General features: G+C 39.4%; 1 protein-coding gene across 1 annotated transcript in view; it reads right to left on the bottom strand.

Annotated features, from left to right (window-relative positions):
* The window catches only part of ESR1 (estrogen receptor 1), a 154,317-nt gene that overhangs the window by 74,923 nt on the left and 59,459 nt on the right, over window positions 1–19,935 (bottom strand). The window contains exon 3 of the mRNA XM_086743373.1: window positions 1,368–1,558. Coding sequence (XP_086599499.1) covers window positions 1,368–1,558 — 191 coding nt within the window. The remainder of the gene's footprint in view (window positions 1–1,367; window positions 1,559–19,935) is intronic.

The raw sequence follows: 19,935 nt of genomic DNA, 5'->3' as shown, positions 1-19,935 counted from the left end.
CAAAATGAAAAACACTTAATAAGAGAGCTGTTCTCCCTACGTCACAAGTTTAAGCAAATCGTTCTGGTGTTAAGAGAAAAGCATTTCACCCTTTCTCCCTCCAGTGTTGCTTATTATTGACCTCTGGCAATAATGGTGGTAACCACTCTCTTTTCTAAAAAATCATTTCAATGACTCTGGAAAAGAAGAAATACAAGTAACTATTAACTAATCACTGACATTCAAATAATTTTATCCATTTCTACCCTGCAGACAATCTTTCACTTTTTTCTTTAAGGCAGGGAAAATTCTGAGCCGAACGCTGGAAGTCTTATTTAACTCACCTCAGTGGTAGTCACGCAACAAAGCAGGCAATAATAACACCTTGTGTTATGAGGTAAAAACTTTTCCTCACTATGTTTACTTCAAAAAAGGAGTGACAGGAATTTTTGTGCCTATATATCACCTGGACATTTAAAAAACTATAGAAACCTAACTAAAGCATAGCACTTTGCTAGCTTTGCCTTTGGAAAGGAAGAAATCTGTTTCATTTTCTTCTCCAAAGTAAGACTTAGATACAGAACAGTACCCGTCTTTTCTGTAGCATCATACTTGCTTCTTAGTCAGTTTAAGAGCTGTTGAACAAAGCAAAAATGTATCCATTCCACAGAGTCACAGACATTTAAATCAAGAATTATCTCGGTCACAGTAATGAACACTGGCTCTGTTAGATGCCCTTTACTCCACCGGGCACCTTGCACAGTCTACTTTTAGCCATGACAAGACTGTGAACTAAACCATTCCGCATAGAGTTCAAAGCCCTGCTTTGCTGACAGATACAAATGCTGTTTCATCAAGGAAACATTCCTTGTCATTACTGGTTCTCAGAAGACATCTCAGGTCTTCAAGAAGTTGAGACTTGGATTGAACCATCTTGCTAATGGAGCACTAAAGATTCATAAATCAATCCACATGAATTAATATTCACCTGACAACGAATTCTCAAAAAAAAAAAAAAAAAAAGAACCGTTTTGGATAAGAACTTAATTACAGAAAATAGATATACATAGCTTGAAAGAGTGGTCATCTTGGCCTAGTACGGATTTTTAAATTCAATTGCCCCCTGCCTCCATGGTCAGATGTACCTAAACCAAAGAGAACACAGAGAAGCTTTTTTCCCTTATTAATCTTGGAATAAATAACAACATATTATATACTTGCTAGAAGCATTCACCAAACACAGACCTAAAAATATATAGGACAGCACAGCAGGTGCTAAGAAAAACCCAGTAAATGTCATTGTCCTGGGCTCAAGCTGCAATCTCAAGTAGCTTCACAGTTTCCTCAAGAGTAAAGAGTAAAGGTGATTCACTTGAACAGCTTATTACCTTGAATACTCCTTTTGAAAAAAGCTTTGCAGCCCTCACAAGACCAGACCCCATAATGGTAGCCTGAAGCATAGTCGTTGCAGACAGCACAGTACCGCGTCTCCTTGGTGGACTCCATGGGCAGGCTCCCCTTCTCGTTGCTACTGGACATCCTCTCCCGAATGCTATGCCGCCTGTTATCAGAGCTTGGCCTGTTAACAGCAAAAAAAAAACAAGCACAATTCTTTCAGTGATGTTAAGTCTCATCCAATCCTGCAGATTGTAAGAAAGAAGAGCAGATCTACTTTTGAAATGACAGATGGACAAAAAAAATAATCTTTTATCACCCTCTGCCCTCTTCTAGTTGGAAAAGTGTAGAATCAGTAAGATACAGGGGAATTTCTCACAAATCAATCTGATGTTATTAGGCATTGTACCTTGAAAAACTATAAAGCTATTTGATAAATTAATCAATTTTTCTCTAGACACTACAAAGGAATAAAAAAAACCAAAAACACCAGCAGCATTTTTTTTATGCACCTGCTCCTGTCCAAAGGGTTCAGGATGACTGCAGTATCAGTAGGTAGCTTGAGAATCTGAGGTAAAAATCACTTAATATTTGCAACTGAATTTGCAAGCACTTAAGCTATTAACCAGGCTATTTTCAAGTATTTGCCCAATTAGAGATGTAAACTTTCCTTCCATTGACAAAGATATAACACTGCATAAAATAGTCCCTATTCTCATTACAATACTACTCGCAAAAAAATTAAGAAGTTGTTTTAAAACAATAAGAAAAGTCAGAAGGTATTAAAAATTGTGTTCTAGTACCACACATGTTACTAGACATGCACTAGACATTACTAGACATGCACACGACCCACATGTCCAGTGTGCTGCTGAATGAAAACCACACAAATCTGTAGTGTAAATGGCAATTAATTTATATCTGGTGAATCTTGTAAGAGGTGATTATGGGTAGTTGCTGCAAGCATGATAAACAATATTCAAAAAGATGAGAGGATGTGAAATTACCAAGGGAACTGGCAACGAACTCTGGGATTGCTCCTGGAAGGCAAACATCTCTTGCAAAACATGCGTTCCAGGAAGAGTCTGCACTATGAATTGTCCAGGAGACAAATACGATTGGGTGTGACAGCATCACACAAGCTGAAGTATGAAGAATTCTACTGTTGAAAGTAATTACCGACTTACTCTGCATATTTTAATTGCTGATTAGTAAACAGGTGGCTCTTATCTTCCCAGAGTCCCAACATTTTCTCAAACATATTCTGGTTTTGAACCTAGGAAACTGCGTGCTTGCTCTTTCAGATTTCTTCCTGCATGCCTAATTTTGCATTACTCCCTTCTTCAGTGCAGTAAAACTTCCTGTGTTTTGATGAACTGAGGTATCTGACACCAACAGCACCTTCCTGCTCCAAAGCAGGATTCCTCAGCAGCTCTCTGATTACTTGTACGCTCAACTATCCTCTTTCATCTAGCCAAAGTTCCCGAACATCTCCCGCTGCTGTGCATCTCAATGCCCAAAAACTTTCTGCCAGCCAAAGCCACCTGGATGCTCTCACACGTACTGCCAGCCACCCCCTTGAGACCTTTTACATATAATTTATGTCTCCAAATATGATATATTTTCATCAAACACCTTTGAATTAATCTAAGTTACTAGACAAACATAAGGCTTTGCCATGTTAGATAGCAGAAACCACTACTGGCATCATGCAGGAACACTGCATTTTTTTAAACGCAAAGTTCCTTACCAAGCCTTATATACCAACTGATTTTGAACACTCATTGAAATATTTTTGTTTCCTTGGGGCTTGTGCAAGACAGAAGACACTGCAAATGGTAAGGTGGTGGCATAGCACAAGTCCAGAAAACTGGAGAATGTTACAGTTCGGACAACATGAGTTCAACAAACTAGGCGGTGGGGGGGGAACCCTTGCATATTTCAGATGTTAAAATGTGAAAACGTGAAAACAATATCATTGACAAACTGTTATGGATACAGCACATACATGGTTCATGTAACTACCTTTTCCAACCTACTAACTCTACATATTTTTTTTTATTCTTCTCCAGGTCCTGAATCTTCCTTTGAATTTGCTTTATCTCAGTGCGTCATTTAATTGACCTTTTTTTTTCTACTGCGCCCTGATCAAAGCTGTTGTTTCTTATCTTCTCTACTCCACTCTCTCCTGCCAGCAGCTAGATCACCTAATCCATCCTCTCAGAATAACTTTCAATTAACTACAATGTGGCTTTTTTAAAAAACATACTTTTAGGTGTATATAACTACAAGAATGTTGAAGTATTTAAATTAAATCAGCAAGCAAGCAAATAACCATTATTATAATCTTAACAGCAACAGACTAGTCTGTTAGGTGTACATGACCATTTGATATTCATAATTTTGGACCTTTTTTTTCCAGAACTGCTACAAATATGGATGTTATACCAGATGAAGTTAATAAAATTATTTTCATATTAATAAGAAATAAAAATAAATCACAGTTTTGTAAAATTTTATTTTTTAAAAAAGGCACATTAAAAACAGTAAAAGGAAGAACATGTCAGGTTCCAAAACAATTACATATTTTTGCAGGTGTGTAGTAATTTTCTAGCACCAAACACACACATTTACTGAAGCAGTCCTAGTTTCCTAGTTGGATATAAAAGAAAACACTTCAACCAATAGGTAAAAACAAAAGAGAGTAAAGAAATACCAAACAGTATCAGCCATCATTCAGTCCAGATAATTTAAATTCTCATCTTTTCAGAATATTTATCTTCCCTTAGACCCAGACCAGGCTCACAAATACATTTTTATTAAAATTATATTTGACAATAATAAAAATTACTGAAAAATATTCTGAAACAACAAAAAATGCTTTTTCTATCTAAAAAAAGAGATAAATCTCATGAAAAATGTATGCCTCGAATTAAAAACATGCATAAATATTAACAAGGAAGATGCCATAAAGACCAGGGGTATTTCGCCATGCTGGTCGTGGGGAGTCTGTCCCACAAAGTTCTGTCTGTCTGTCCCCAGTCACGGAGCAAGGGCCATGTTTTCAGAGGCAGGCTGCAGGCAGGAGCAACGAGACAACCTGTTCCCTGTACACACACACAGGTTCCCTGGTACAAAGGATCGCGGACAGACAGACACGGGTAATTCCACCGCTCATGTCTGCCCGTCATGCCCCTGCATTTCATGTTTGACTCAGACGTCCGCTGCCTTCCTGCACAAAAACTCCCTATATTGAAAAAGTGTTATAAATCTGTTAACGGAGACCTTCATGAAGCAAAATGAATCCCAACATGGCCTTGCTGGCTTCCCATCCCCTCCCAAAATGAGCACCACTTTGAGCAAGATTTTGCAAACTGGCCTTGCAGAGTCATCACATTCAGGCTCTCGTGAACCACAGCGGGAAGCACACTGAAATACCCCATACCCCCCCCACCCTCCCCAGAAATAACATCCTGTGCCGCCACTTTCCATTTATACAATGGAAATGAAAGCTGGTAATAAATAAACTTTGGATTATCACAACTCTAGTACTTATCAGAGGAGGTGAGGAGGAAATCTTTTGGGGAAAAGAGTAACCCAACAACACAGAGCTTGCTAAAACAAAATAACTTCTCAAATTTCATCCAGCAATCAACTGCTAGTTACTGCCCATCACAGACCACTGATACTGTGTCCTGGCAAAAAAAAAAAATAACAGTCTGCCCTTCGTCCAGTTTTCAGTTAGGTTTCAAGGGTTAGCCTTCTGGAGAACACAGTGCAACAACCTAACCCAAGTTTAATAACTTTGGCAAGACTGTTGTTCCCAAAATACAATAGCAGAACCTTTTCAACAATTTCCTTTGTAATCCATGCAAACAATAACAAAAAAAAAAGACCAAAAGTTCTTGTCAAGTGTGTTTACCAAAGACAAACACAAATCCAAAAGAAAGAAAACCCCAGATAAAACCCTCCTTCCAAGGCGCCCAGCAAAACAGAACAGATTAGAAAGCAAAAAAAAAAACCCCTCAGGATTTACTGCTCGTTTCCAAATGTAATAACACAGCAGACATAAAGTGTTTTGGAACCTGCAGAGCAGGAGAAACTTGTCTTCCATGCTCACTTCCACGTTTTTCCAGCTCTGTCGCGCTGAGTCTGCTCTTCAACAACTGTGGTAGCAAACAAAGACACCTCCGCTTTAAACATTCACTCATCACCTGCAACTCTGCATCAGCCAAGAGATCATTAACCCCATGTTGACGGTAACGTAAAAAGAACGTGTACATGAGGGAATAGACTTCTGTAATGTAAACTCTATTTTTTATATCATGGTTATTTGACTGGCAGGCACAGTAGACAATCCACACAACAGCAAGGTAAGGCCAAATTTATTCACAACCCCAGCTTTATCAGCAATAAAGAGATTTCACAGGTAGGAGGGTTTAAGGTGTAAGTTACTTAAGCAGTTAAGAGACATCTTGTTAAATTCTAGTTTTCTGAACTTCATTTAATATAAGAAACTTTAAGCTATGGCTGCTAAGTTTTTCTTACCAGAAGGGATGGAAGTTCTCAGTGTAAAAAGCCTCAAAACCAATGCCCATTTCAAATGCAGCCAAGGTCCAGCAGGAATGTTTTTCCACACATTAGGCTTATTATGACCCCATTCGACTATTCAATATGAAATTAATTAACTGGATGTTAGAATGTGAATTTCCACATGGGGCAAAATATTTACAGAAGATTATTTGAACAGAATGAAGTGCTTCAAAATGCTTAAAAGACATCTCAAGGAGAAGTACTGCAATAGGAATGACTAAGTACACAAATAAACAGAAAATTGCCAAGTACATTAAGTGCCTCAAAACTGTACTCTCATAAAGTAGCTCCAATGAATGTGGAAAAAAAAAAAAACATATGCTATCCAAATCTGGCTTAAAACAAATATCCCAAAATGCCTAGGGTTGTAATTAAGCTAAATACAACTTGTTGATGAAGAGAGAAAGTCTTATGCGGAGTTGTTCATGAAGCAGACAGAATCACAGGGTATTTTAGCGTAGATGGGACCTCAGGAGGTGGCCCCATGCTGAGCCAGCAGTGGCACAATTTGAACTACAGGAGTAAGGGTGGGTTCTAGCAACGGGACCATAAGCCAGCATCCCTCCTTGGCTGATCCTCCACCCGTAACAGAGATCAGCTGGGGCTTGCCCAGAGGCCTGATGGGGAGGGATTCCTGGTGTACAGCTCTGGGCATGTTTCACTCCCACAGCTGAACTCTCTTCCTCCCCAAAAGAGGATGGTTTCACCAACGCTACCAAAGTGCAGGGACACCTAAACAGAACTACCCAAGTAGAAGACCCTAAGCTAGTGTAGTGAATGGATGAGGTCAAGAAATAATTGACATAAAGGAATGAGGAGAGGCAATATGAAGAACTACTTTAAAAATAACAGAAGGTATATGTGAAGGCCAGCTAAGGAAAATAAACTGAAAACGAGATAGGGCTCAGTGCAGGAACAAGAAAAAAAAAAGACAATGGACAGGAGAGGAATTTAAGAAAAAAATGAAAATAAATTAAGTTATATGAAAGTTGAATAATAATCTTAAAATATTAACAGTATTTCACCATGTACCAGAAAATGTATTTTACAGTCAGAAGACACTGAAATGTTTTCCTTAGAACTTGAATAAAGTACAATTTTATATGGTAACTAAAGTAAAATAACTTAGGAAAAATAGCTCAGTATTGACCAAGAGATGGTAGTGTTGAGGACAGGCTCTGACAAGATGAAAACAAAAGCTTATCTTCTTAGGTCATCAAAACTTCTTATTCAACATGAAATTAAACATTTCCTTTGGCATTAGTTTTATCATCTTCCTTTATCCTTAACTCTGGTTAATTTTAAAATGAGTGATTGAAATACTAAATCTGGATATGCCAAAATTAAGCCATGACGTGGGTAAAGAAAAATCTCCTCTAAAGCTATCTGGCAAAGTCAGTATAAATTTGCGTATCCTCTTCATCACTTAAAACTTCATTTTTGACAAATTTAATTTTTTTCTCAGATCTGTCGCTAATATTTGTAGACTAGATTAAAGATTAGAGAGCTGTGTCAATGCACAATCACTGTGCAGTCCGCGGCATCTCCAGCCCCATTTCCTGGAGGTTCTATTGATGGGAGGGGAAGGGAGCCCAAGCTCCTCATTCACATGCTTGATACCTTAATTTTGATGTTTTCATTATTTCCCTCTCCCATATTCCACTCCTGGGATCAGTTTTCTATCGTTTATAAATGTGAGCTAATCATTTTATAGTTGATCCCCTTGACAATGTAGAAGTTTGCCCAACTTTCTAAAAAATGTGGAAGCCTTTCTTGGGGATGGCAGAGGGCATGGCGGGTGGGTTTAAAAGAGGAAAGATCTCAATCTATTTGTCAGTTCAACAAGTCTGAAATTTAAATTCATACCAAAAATAATCTTTGGAATAAATACTAAGAAATTGGTTCTGTTTCATTCTGTTCCTCAGTGCTGCTGGAATTTAAACTACAACTCATTTACAGGGTCATTTTCATTAGTGTTAAGTGAAGAGTGGTGGTGTAACTGTACCTGACAGAGTAGCTCAGAATTCAAACAGTTCTGATGCAATGGCAATTTTCTGGTGGTTTTTTTTTTTCTTATGCACAGAAGGTTAATCATTTCTTTCTGTACATAAGGTGAATGCCGAAACACCCACATATATGCTTTATATGAATATAGATTAAAAGAAGATTGAGATTTTAAATATAGCATACGGCTGAACTGCACCTTGCAAGTGCAACTGAAACCTCCATTTATCCCTCCTGCGCATATGTATGTTATCTTTAATTATACGACCATACTTTTCACAGGGCAACAGTTCATCAGTGCACAGAATAAAAAGAATTTATTAAATGAGCTGCTATTCTGTCTTTGGTGGGTTTTTTTTTACTTTCCCTGACTGTTCAGTGTCTGGTGCCTTACTATCAGCACACTATCTGAATTCAGCTATAACATCAGAATTAATTTCCTTCCAGTATTTCCATGCCACTATAGCATTTTAGTGCTTGACAGGTGCTAATGAATGTATTTTTGCAATACTCCTGTGAGTAGAAAGGCTGAAAAATAAGGCTGAGAGAGATTAAGGTCAAAAGTATACACTGAGTTATGTGCAACCTGAGTTTTTTAAGTACCCATCATTAAATAGCATTTTGAATGTTCAGAGTGCTCCTTCCCTTGTCTGCAACTGCAAGGGTAAATGTTCAACACTTACAGAAATCAGACTGTAGGATTTCCATTCAGCACAAAGAAAATCACGGTACAACCCAAAACTACTTGTAAGGAGTTTGATTTAAAAGATTTCTGAACTTCCCAGAAGCATTTGGGCAGAATTAGAGAATTTAGTTCTTTGGGTCAGCAATCAGCTGCCTTCACATGATGGTTCTTGAAATTTTTGCCTCATTCCTTTTTTTAATTATCTCTTTGTGAGAAATGAGAATTTACAAACAGTGACATATTCCACTACATGAGCATGACTGGTTCCACAGTTGATCTTTTTTATATATTGAAACAGCAGTCCACTTATGATTAACTCATAAGTGTGAAATTAATTGTTATAATAATAATCACAGAGGCCCAAAGAAAACAAATAAGATTTGCACAGGTCACCTTAATTTGGGCTTATTAAAAATACAAGTTTGCAAATAACATTTTTTCTGCGTGCAGCTTCTCACCTTCTGAAGAAGGTATCTAGAAAAACACAAACGTTATCCTTCTGCCTCATCTTTATAGTCACAGACAGCAGGGCTGGGACGTGTCGGTGCACCTCTCACTTGCCTTAACACAGCAGGCAACAGCAGGAGATCACTCTCATTCCCAAGCAGCAGAGGATGTCAATGATACCTGCTAACAGCCGTAAATAGTGACACTACAGGTCCTTTTTTCTACTCCAGCTGAGGAGAAGTAAAAGCTAGTAATTACACAGAGGTTGCTGCCACTGGTGTCAGTGGAAATATCTGCTTTGTCCTCCCACCACTGTTCTTTGCCAAGTACCCTCGCCTGACGCCTGCAGCTCTCATTCTTACACTTACACCACTTACACCTTTGGGGTTTTCCTTTCAGCCTCAGTCTCTCTGTCCAGAAAGGACAAACTCCCTTCCTCCAGTGCCTGGACTGACTGCCTGGCCACTTCTCCCACGCCCAGACTCCTCGCAGACCCCTCATCCAAAGCTCTCCATCTCCCTCCATCGCCACTCATTTTCCCCATGTCCTGAGCAGGAAGGTTCCACTCTTCTGCCTCTCTCTGTACCCTTGTAACCCAGTCTGCCATGATTCCTTAGCTCCTGTTAATCTTAATGTACAATCCTACTTTCCTTTGATCTGCCCCACAAGTTCCACAAGCACATACCAAGATTCGTAGATAAAGAAGGCTTGAGCGACCTTAGTATTGCCATTTTTTGACCACATATAATTCATTAATCATAAACAGACAAAATTCTGTATTTTTTACCAAGGCTGAACTTAAAATTTCTGAAATTTCTGAAATTCTGTGGTGAGCAGCTCATTGTAAGTGCTATGAACTATCAATAAGAAAAACTATGATGTTTCAAGTCAACTTTCTTTATAATACCTTTAAAACTATGACATTTCATTTACATATTCGGCCTTGCCTTATACGATCTGTACTTCTGTCTTTTCTCCTCTAGACCGAGACTGCAGCTCTTATAAGACAAGCCCTCATCACAGTAACTTCTCACATTTAGCCCTGAGATTCTGTGTGCCAGGACACTGCCCATGGGATAAAATGAGGACACATATCTGAAGAACCAAGAAGTCACGCAAGTCATAATACATGACAAATGCCATAATATTTCTTGCACACTTGTCACTGTTTGTAAATTCTCTACTCATTTCTCGCAAAGAATTTAACTTCTGAAATAAGAAAAAATATTGTCCTCGTATTAATGTTTTGAAACTATTGAAATCAGCAAAGAAATCTAGTTTTCTGCAAAGAAAAAGTTCAGACCAGAAAATTCCTCTTTTTTAATTTTCAAGGAAAAAATATTTTCTGTGGGATTTTCATTTTGCAGAAATACAGATTTTAAAGTTTTAACAGAAAGACCTTCAAACATCGAAACTTTTCATGCAATACACATTTACAAAGAAATAAACATGTAAATAATAAGTAAAAAGAATCTACAGACACATCCAGAGCTACAGTTCTGCAGGGTTAACCTGGTGCAGAAGTTGCTGCTAACTCTACCAGTAGTCAAACTGCCCTTACAACATTTCAATGGTCAAGCCTCTCTCTGTGGACTATTTGCTGCTTCGCTACTTAATGTCCAGCCTAAGTCCTCTCTGCTGGAAATTAAGCTCATTTGTCCTCAGCTATTTCCAGTTATCCTGGAGAACAATTCAGCTGCTGCCCTCTTGGTACACATTTTCCCTTTGTAAGGTTTCTCCTATGTCACCTCTCAGCCTCAAACCCTCCTTTCACAGTCTCCTCTGTAATTTTCCCACCCTCTTGCTGCTCTCACAAGGCCTTTTCTTGCCCCTTAGTGGGCATAAAAGTCTGAAAGAGGCCATACCAGTCTCTCCTAAACAGCATATTGACCTGTTCATTTGGTTTTCTGTTCACAGAATAAAATTTGCCTTTTCTGCAAAAGATTCATCTGTTGACTTGTATTTAGCTTATGATCTTTTCTAACCCCTAGATTATTTTTTTTTATTCTGCAGTCCTTTTCCCTACTTAGTATTCCCTGGTTATTGTACTTGTGCATTAGATTTCTCCTTCCCAAAGGCTGGGCACTGCACTGACCCTTTGTGAATCTGAGAAGAAATGTTTCGGATTCTGTTGTGGTAAGCAGCACTAGAAAAACATTCTCTTACATACTGACATTTCAAGTGGCCCATTTACAGATCTCTGCTGCTTTTAACAACTGGCAGATACCATTTGCTTATTTAAAAAATAATGGTATTATTTTATCTGTGGAGTAAAGTCTCTGCAAATTACTGTTTTGATGTATCTTTTGAATCCCTGATCACTGGATGATCCTCCTACTCTTTAAGAAACACCACCAGTGAAATAAATGTTTTTGATCCACTTCCCCAGGATCCAGAATAAAGACCAGCCAACTTGTTCAGGGTTTCTTTGCCCATTTCTACCTCCTGTCAGGCACAGTTTTTCCCAGGCACGATCTGCCCCTGACACCATCTCTCTCACTCAGTTAGGCAATCCCATGGACTCTGGTGTACACAGAGTCACATAATCCGAGGAAATGCCGTAATCCACTGTCTAAAAGCATGCCAAATTTGATGAAAAAGCTGCTGACAGACAAAGTGCTTCTGGGTACTGCATAGATATGATTTTCCGGCAGCAATACCAAGCTGGTGTGTGGCTGTGTGGCTCTGGGGACAGAAGTAACAGGGGCCTGAGTGTGGCAATCAGCTGTGCCCACAAGTGTGTCAAAGTGGAGGGCCCAGCGGGCAAACACTCTGGAGGCATGGACACAGGACATCTCACTTCAGTGTAAACAATCTGAAGAATAACATGTTCAAAAAGCTGGAAGCATGAAAAAAAAAACAAAAGGTCAGCTTCAGTTGACAATCTCTGGTGCGTATCCTCTACAGCTTTCACACTTTTAGAAATATCTAGTCACCCTTGTCTCCATTAAAGTTAAACTAAACCTCAAAGACTAAGCTGAAAAGTTGTACCACTGTGTTTCTTCTACCAGTCTTAAAATTAAAGCATGGCTTTTGTGAAAAAGCTGAAGTTCAGCCTTTCGTATAAGAATATTACACATCCAGAAGTCGTCTTTTCTCCAGATTTCACTGTTCCTAGCAAACTTTCTTCAGAATTACCCAGTCACTAGTCTATTTTTTTTTCTTCTCTAACGTTCAGATAAACTAGCACAATCCTACCAGCTGAAAGGAAAAGGTTAAATGCACTCAATAGATTGGAAAAGGGTGTTTCAGGAAGTGCTGTCAGATTCTTTCACTTACCTCCAGACTATTTCAAAGGTAAATGCCAGCAAAAACACAGGAATCAGTTATAAATCTTCCTTCATCATGTGTTTATAGGAGTTTTATGGGGTCACGTGTTCCTTTTATTCTTGGACAAGCCCTCTTTCCCAATATTTCAGATGCACACATTAAGACTGCATTTTAACCAGCTACCCAAAGCTTCATTTAATTCCTAGGAATATCTTTCAATGATTAAACAAGACATTTTTAAAGAAAATGCTTGAAAGAAAGAAATGTTCTCCTTTACACCAACCTCAAAAGATATGTTAAATTGGAATGCAGATTGTATAACACAACATTACTGTTTAGATAATGTTGTTTCAAAAATTCCAATCTAAAACAATCTATCACTTCAAATGGCTATTTTTCTTTAAACTGAAAATGTAACTTTAAGTGGGAGTCTGTGTTTGAAATGAACTTGTGAAACAAAACACTGGTACAGCCACATATGGTCCCAACAAAGACATCAGAGGGCACTAGGCCACAGGAAAATAAACCCTGTGGAAATAAAAGACTACTTAAAGTAGTGCTTTTAAGTTCATCAAAGTGCATGCAGACCTCTTGAACCAACTGATACAAAGCACAGAGGAGAGATAAAAATCTTTTCGCAAAGATTTTACCACCCAGGCCATGTACAAGCCACTCTAAGCTAGCTCCTAGCAAGAATATGGGAAAAAGATGAGGCAGAGGTGCCAACCCCAAAGACACGATATGGGCAGCAGGGAAGGAGCTAGGCACTCAGGAAAATCTGACACCTGTGTGTGAAAATGGTTGTGTACCTGCCCCAGAAGATGTGGTTTATCTGCAGCTCCTTGTTCTCGCTCCAAAAGAGCAAAACCTAGGAATGGAGCCTTTGCAGTCCTTGGATTAACAGTGCACATCTAGAGCTCAGTGAAAGAAAAAATGAGTTCCTAAACATACGGACCCATTCGTGGTTAAGCCAGGTTCATCAAACCAAACTACCAGTATGCGAGACCCACACAGTCCCAGCAATACAGGCAGACTAACTTCCTTGCAGGCCACAGCTAGCCTGCAGTATTAGCAACAGAGGAAGGCCAGTCCAAGACTGGTACACTGCATGTCATGGTGTGACACTTGATTGACAGCTGAAAAGACAGAGGCACCCATCCTAGCTGATGCCCACGTACACAGAATATGCACCCCATAAATTCAAATATGACTTGAAAGCATAACAAATATAACAGATGGGACAAAAGCACATGGCTGAGTGTTACTGATTGAAGGACAAGTGACAAAAGCATGACAGAAGGCAAACAAATAGCTGGTCTGAAAACACGTCATACCGAAGAGTCATCGCATGTAAGAAGGGCTCCATGTCACCTGCAGAGTTGGGCTGCTAAAAGTGTTCACAGCACTCTAGTGCTGCCAGGCCAGCAGAGTACCTGTGCTCTGCAGCTCGTTATATATTCATCCTCTCTTAAGAAAAATTAATAAAAAATTACGTCAAGTTTCAGTCTTGAGAGGTCTGGACTCTAGTAGTGAAGACACAGACCTCAAATTAGCATGCTGTAGTTTGTCCTTTCAGACAAAATGGAGGCAAGATGGAGACACAGAAATATGACGCCTCACAAAATCTGTGTCGTTTGTGGGGAAACATTGCCCCAGCTGAGGTACTTGACTCATACTTGTCCTCTGGAAAGTGCTGAATCCAACTTTGCATGCCAATTCACTCTTTGAATTTTAATGAACAGTAAACCACGTGATAAACACCTTAGAGTTTGAAACAGAGCAGTGAAGTCTGGCAATGCCACGCAGCCTACTTGTTAGGTGTGTGCTAGCTCTATAAGGCCAGGCCCTGTTGACGAACTGTGGAATAAAATATAAATTACCTATCACATTTGTCACAGAGGATCTCCAGAAACAGAAAATTACATATGCTGAAAATATAGTTTAAAGTGTAAGAAACAGAAAATCAAATTAATAAGAAATAGAACTTGAACAATTTGAGACATCCTCATCAAACTCATTTTCAAATTGATTTTAAATTTCTTAGATCCTACAGCTCTCCTTCCCTTCAAGGAGAACCCTAAGTGTCCAGCACCTCTCTAAGTAACCCCTAGACAACACTTCTGAAAATTTAGTATTAAAAGCTACAAATGCTGTCATTTTTCTTTATGTTCAAGTAATAATAACTACAAACTTCTGCCAGAGATGTCAATCTTGCTCTCCCTTCATTTCTGGCCATAGACACTTAGGCCCAGAGGAACAAACTAATGCTATTTAGCACATAGTCACACAACTTGAGGCAAGAGAGGAGGTGAGAAAATGCAGGGTGAAGAAGGAAGGATCCCAACTGTGGGGTGGCACTGACTTACTAATGCAGCCATAGCAATCGTGACCAGAAATGTGACAGGTGAAAAACTCTTTCAGGGGCACCTTTCAGTTGATCAGACTAATGGTTACACTACAATGGTATAAAGTGTTAAAATAGCAGATTGAAAAACTGGACTATGTTCCTTTCCTCATTCCTCTGTATCTTCTCTTTCCAGCTTGCACGCTGCAGATCTTTCTGTCTTCTTTATGTGCAGGTGTCTCAATCATCAGTACTAACCAAACAGTAAACAGCAAGTTTTACACACCTACATTATCTAAATTATCCCAAAGTAGCTACATTATTCATTCAGATAATGTCCACTGACAAATCTGCATATGCTGCCTACACATTCAATAATAAGCAAAGAGAACATGGCTCATGAAAGCCAGGAAATACATTCCTGTAGCCAACTGCATGTAATACATGTTTCCAAAACTGCTATTTTTGGAGTAGCTTATGCAGCGATGTGTGAGAAATTATGTCTGTGAGAAGTCCATGCACTTGTCTTCTGTGCTGGTGATAATTTTGTTTTGAGACAATAGGAAGTAGCATTTTGTTTTGGCAAATCCACGTCATCTATTTGTGTCATTTCTTATTCCTCATAGTAACAGAGAATAAGCTCAAATGCTTCAGAGGTGCCACAACATAGCACCTCATTAATCTTCTCCCTTTTTATTGTTGGTAGACAGCAATTGCTCCCTGCCCTATCAATTACAAAGGAAGGAAAAAGTCTATTAGATAGACAAATTAATGCAGAATTAAATGTACAGTATTACAGACACAGCAACCACACTTCTGTCATGACTTTAAAAAACATATTATTACCTGTTCACGTGGGACACAGATAATACCAGTGTACTAGACACAAGGAACCCCTTGTACGTTTCTTATAAATGAAAGGGGAAAAAAACACCTAGGTTTCAACTTTTGTTTGTTGCATAATATTTAATGGCTATCTATGGCAGAAAAAAAAAAATCTATTTACTCATTTCTTGTCAAAACATTCTCTGTTGCATACAGCTGAATGTTGGAAGTGGATGTTGCATTCAGCTCATCACGGCAAACCTATGAACCCACCACCGTCCAGCCCAAGCCTCCACAGCAAAGCAGCAGCTCCGTGTAGCTGAGGCTGGTGGCTGACGGCAGCACACCCCTCCTCACCTCTGCTCTGGGAAGGTCGGCAGGATCCAACCACAACCACTCAGCCCCTCATGGCACTGGAACTGAACAGTAGCTAGCAGCTATGACTCACCTTTCTTCCAAACAACCTAACAGATTTTGTACTTCCCCGCAGCAAAACGGTCCCAAAAGTTTCCAATACTCTGTATTTCAGACATTACTCTTCCAGAAAATTATCTGAATGAGCAGCAATTAGGACAACATCAGGCTCCTGTCTAGGCTTACGATTGTATAAATATGACCAAAGTTAATGCTTGGTTTTCAAATAGTCCACATATTCAAAAGTGTATCAAAAGCATCCTATAAGATAAAGAGGTCGATACCTGAATTATTGCCCAAAGGCCTCTGTTCTTTGATTTACTTCCAGTTTGGTTTCAATTGTGTTCTATCCTTAATAAAAATATTTTGAAACATCAATAACACTTTTAAAATTGTAGTGTCTTTCTTCACATGGCTCCATCTAGCATCTCAGGTACTTATTTTTTTAATTCAAGCATGTAGTGTTAGATATCCAAGCTTGAAACCATAGTCACTTGATTTCATACACATATCTATATAGATTTACAGATCACCAAGCTAAATAATTCTAACCAACAACAGTCTGTTGCCAAATCTAGAATCCAAAACCAGTTTCAATCAGGTTATCTTGGAGAGTATAATATGCAAAATGGAAAGATAGGACAATGCAGCTCTGCAGACCCACAAAAATCCACCAAACACAACAGGCATCAACTCTTAGTTGAACTTATAATGTATGAATAGGTACCTGCAGGTAGGTAAAAACAATTGCTTCAGCTCTCAGGACAAAATTTGAGCCAGTTCAATTTCTTGTCTGAGAACACATCCCTTTCCTTTTTGCATCTGCACATATATATCAAAGGGTTTAGCAGAATTCCATCTGATAAGTTCAGAAAAATATCTCCTGTCTCCCTAAATCAAACAGAACCAAACCATTTGCTAGAAGGTGCTTCAAACAAGAACGAAAGCTAAACCACCTCCAGGCTCCATTCATTGTAGGCTGCTACATGACTTAAACATGCCTCTCAGCAGAAGTCGTGAAGTGGAGCTGTTGGAGACCTGTTCTCGCTTTTTTCTTACCGTATCTCCCTGTAATAAATAAGACAACTCATTTTGCTCTGCTCTCCTGGGTTTTAGTTCTGGAAGAACCTGGAGGGACAGTGCAGAAGCAGGGCCAGTCTCTTAGGCAATGCCGTCTTCAGGTTGCTTGGCATTTCCAGACAGATCCACATTTGTTGACAATAAAGTAAATCAGAGAGAGAGGAAACAAGGCAGGTATGAGTCAGAAAATGGATGAAAACATGAAAACAGCTTGAAGCTATTAATACCTAATGTTGCCATTTAATAAATAATAAAGAAGTTGGTGCTAGCCATGCAGCGATGTTTTAGATCTCCTTGAAAAGGCAGTCTTGGCCTAGGTAATTTTCTGAAATGTTTTTGAAAAAAAAAAGGAGTACAGACAGCATTTAGTATTTGCTTATGTACTAATTTTTGTACTGAAATGCATCTCTCTCTCTGAAGAGTAAGATCTTCAGTGCTTTGCTGAAATTAAACCAGCAAAATCCTTCATCTTAAGTAAGGAATACAATAAACTGAGGGTCAATTCTCAGAGTTCATGTCAGAAGCAAATTAGAGAACATGAAAAACTGGTACATTAACTCCTTGCTTCTGTGCAGTCATCCCTTACCTTCCTGTGAAATAAATAAATGCAAAGTAATTGAACATAAAATTCCATATAAGGATTGAATTGGAAATATATTTATGCTGTATTTTTTCCAAGAAAAATGACAGGTATGGGTGTTTAACGAGCCTGCAAACTATTTTTGTTCCATTTCAGGTAGTGTCTTTAGTAATACCATTGTTAGTTTCCAAAATCATACTCACTGACTGAGCACCTACTCAATATTTTAGATGTTTTCACCCTTGCTCATATGTAACCTCATGTCTTCTTTCTTTTTCAAGCCTGCTCTGAAAACAGTCTTGTCGATTCTCCTTATGTGATTTTCCACAGCACTCTTCATTGTAGCAGTTGGGCACCTCACAGACCCCAATGAATGTTTATTCATGGGGGTCCTGCGCAGCAGTATTTTCATTTCACTTATTAGGACATTAGGCAGAGAGAGAGGAAGACAGATGGACATAAATTTAGTTCTGGCATGTTTCAGCTTTGGGAAGGCTGATGTTAAGATCTTACTGATGTAACTTTTATATATTTTCTATGCACATGAGAAATACCAAGACTTTAAAGAAATTAAAGAATCAACACCCAAAACAGGGTTCCATTCAGTTCCTGAGTGGCAGCTGGCGTTTCAGGAGTGATGGAAGCTCCTATCTACAGCACTGACCTCTGCCACTCAGGCTACTGTGCGAACCAACAGCCAGGCTACTCCATTACCTTCTGGGTTAATCTGTAACAGACAGGAATAAAACACAAGAGTTGCACCTATCTGTTGGGAGGAAGATTGTTCTACATAGGCCTGACTCCATATTCCCTGTTTCTCCCTCTCAGCCTTTTTATTTCCCCATGCTCTGCCACATGCACTTGCTCTGCTTCAGTCCTGTTTATAGTCCCTCTTCCCACTCCAAGTCTCAGTTCCTAAGTACCTTTAAATTCCACTCTTTATCTCCAGCTCAGTCTCCTGACAGAGTTTATCCTTCAACTTTATTTTTCAGGTCCACCCCAAACTCTTCCAAGTCCTTACACAGTAGCTACTTTCTCCTGCTAGAGCACTCCTCCTTTTCTTCATCTGTCTTCTGTCTGCCAGTTCACAACAGCCCGCTGCAGCACCTCACCAGAGATTCAAAGTTTCTACCTTACCAGACCCAGCAGATTTCTTCACTGGCCCCAGACTGTTCTTAAACGAGACCACCCTTATTTACTCCTTGTCTCATCTTCCTATCCTGCAATTTTAATTTGTTACTGCATTTTCCTGGCGTGACTTTTCCCAAACTCTTTTGGCCAGGTACTAGTAGCATTCCTGTGCAATCAATACTGAGATGGATATTTAATTAACAACAGGGATGAAGGGACAAATTGTACCCCTAGCAAGTTAATGAACAATACCCAACTGGGGAAGATGGGGATGCACAGAGTGGTGGATATGGTGCAAAGAAAAGCTGCCCATCAGAGGGACCTCAACACGCTGAAGAAATGGCCCAACAGGAACCTCGTTAAGTTCGACACCAGAAAACACAGAGCCACACACTTCGGATGGAATAATGCCCTGCAGAAACATGGACAGGACTGGAAAGCAGCTCTGCAGAGAGTGACTTGCCGCAGCAATGAAAGCCAAACACATCCTGGGCTGTACTAACATAAATATAGACAGCAGGCTGAGAGCAGAGCGTGTTCCCCTCTCCTTGCCACTTGCAAGACTGCTTCCAGTTTTGGGCTTCAAAGCTGAAGAAAATCTTTGACAAACTAGAGGAAGCCCAGTGGACAGCCACCAAGACAAGGAGGGAGCTGGAACAAATGACATATGAGGAGATGCTGAGAGAACTGAATTTGTTTAGTCTTCAGAAGAGAAGGCTAAAGCACAATTTTATGCTGTGTTCAACTATATAATGGGAGACTTTAAAGGAGACAGAGCCACACTCTTCTTGGAGGCACACAGTGAAAGGACAAGAGACATCTGACACAACTTTGGGCAAAAAATATTGTCATTATACATTAGAAAAAAGTTTTTCACAGTAAGAGTGGTTCAGTACTGAAACAGATTGTCCTGAGTGGACATAGAGTTTCCATTTCTCAACAGCTACAAAACTCAACTGGGTAAGGGCCTGAGCAACCTGATCTAACTTTGAAGTTAGCCCTGCTTTGAGCAGGATGTTGACCAGATAATCTCCAGAGGCCCCTTCAAACTTAGATTACTCTGTGATTCTCATCTTTCAGTAACTTGCCTCAGCTCACAGTATTGCAGAGAAAGTCCTGTTCAAAAGCCACGCAGCTGTGTGATGAAGCAACCTCACAGGTTTTGTCAGAGAAGGATGATTTTGCAAT

The sequence above is a fragment of the Chlamydotis macqueenii genome, chromosome 3 (genome assembly GCF_036417535.1).
Source record: "Chlamydotis macqueenii isolate bChlMac1 chromosome 3, bChlMac1.mat, whole genome shotgun sequence".
NCBI lineage: Eukaryota > Metazoa > Chordata > Aves > Otidiformes > Otididae > Chlamydotis > Chlamydotis macqueenii.
This window is presented reverse-complemented; position numbering and strand designations above follow the sequence as displayed.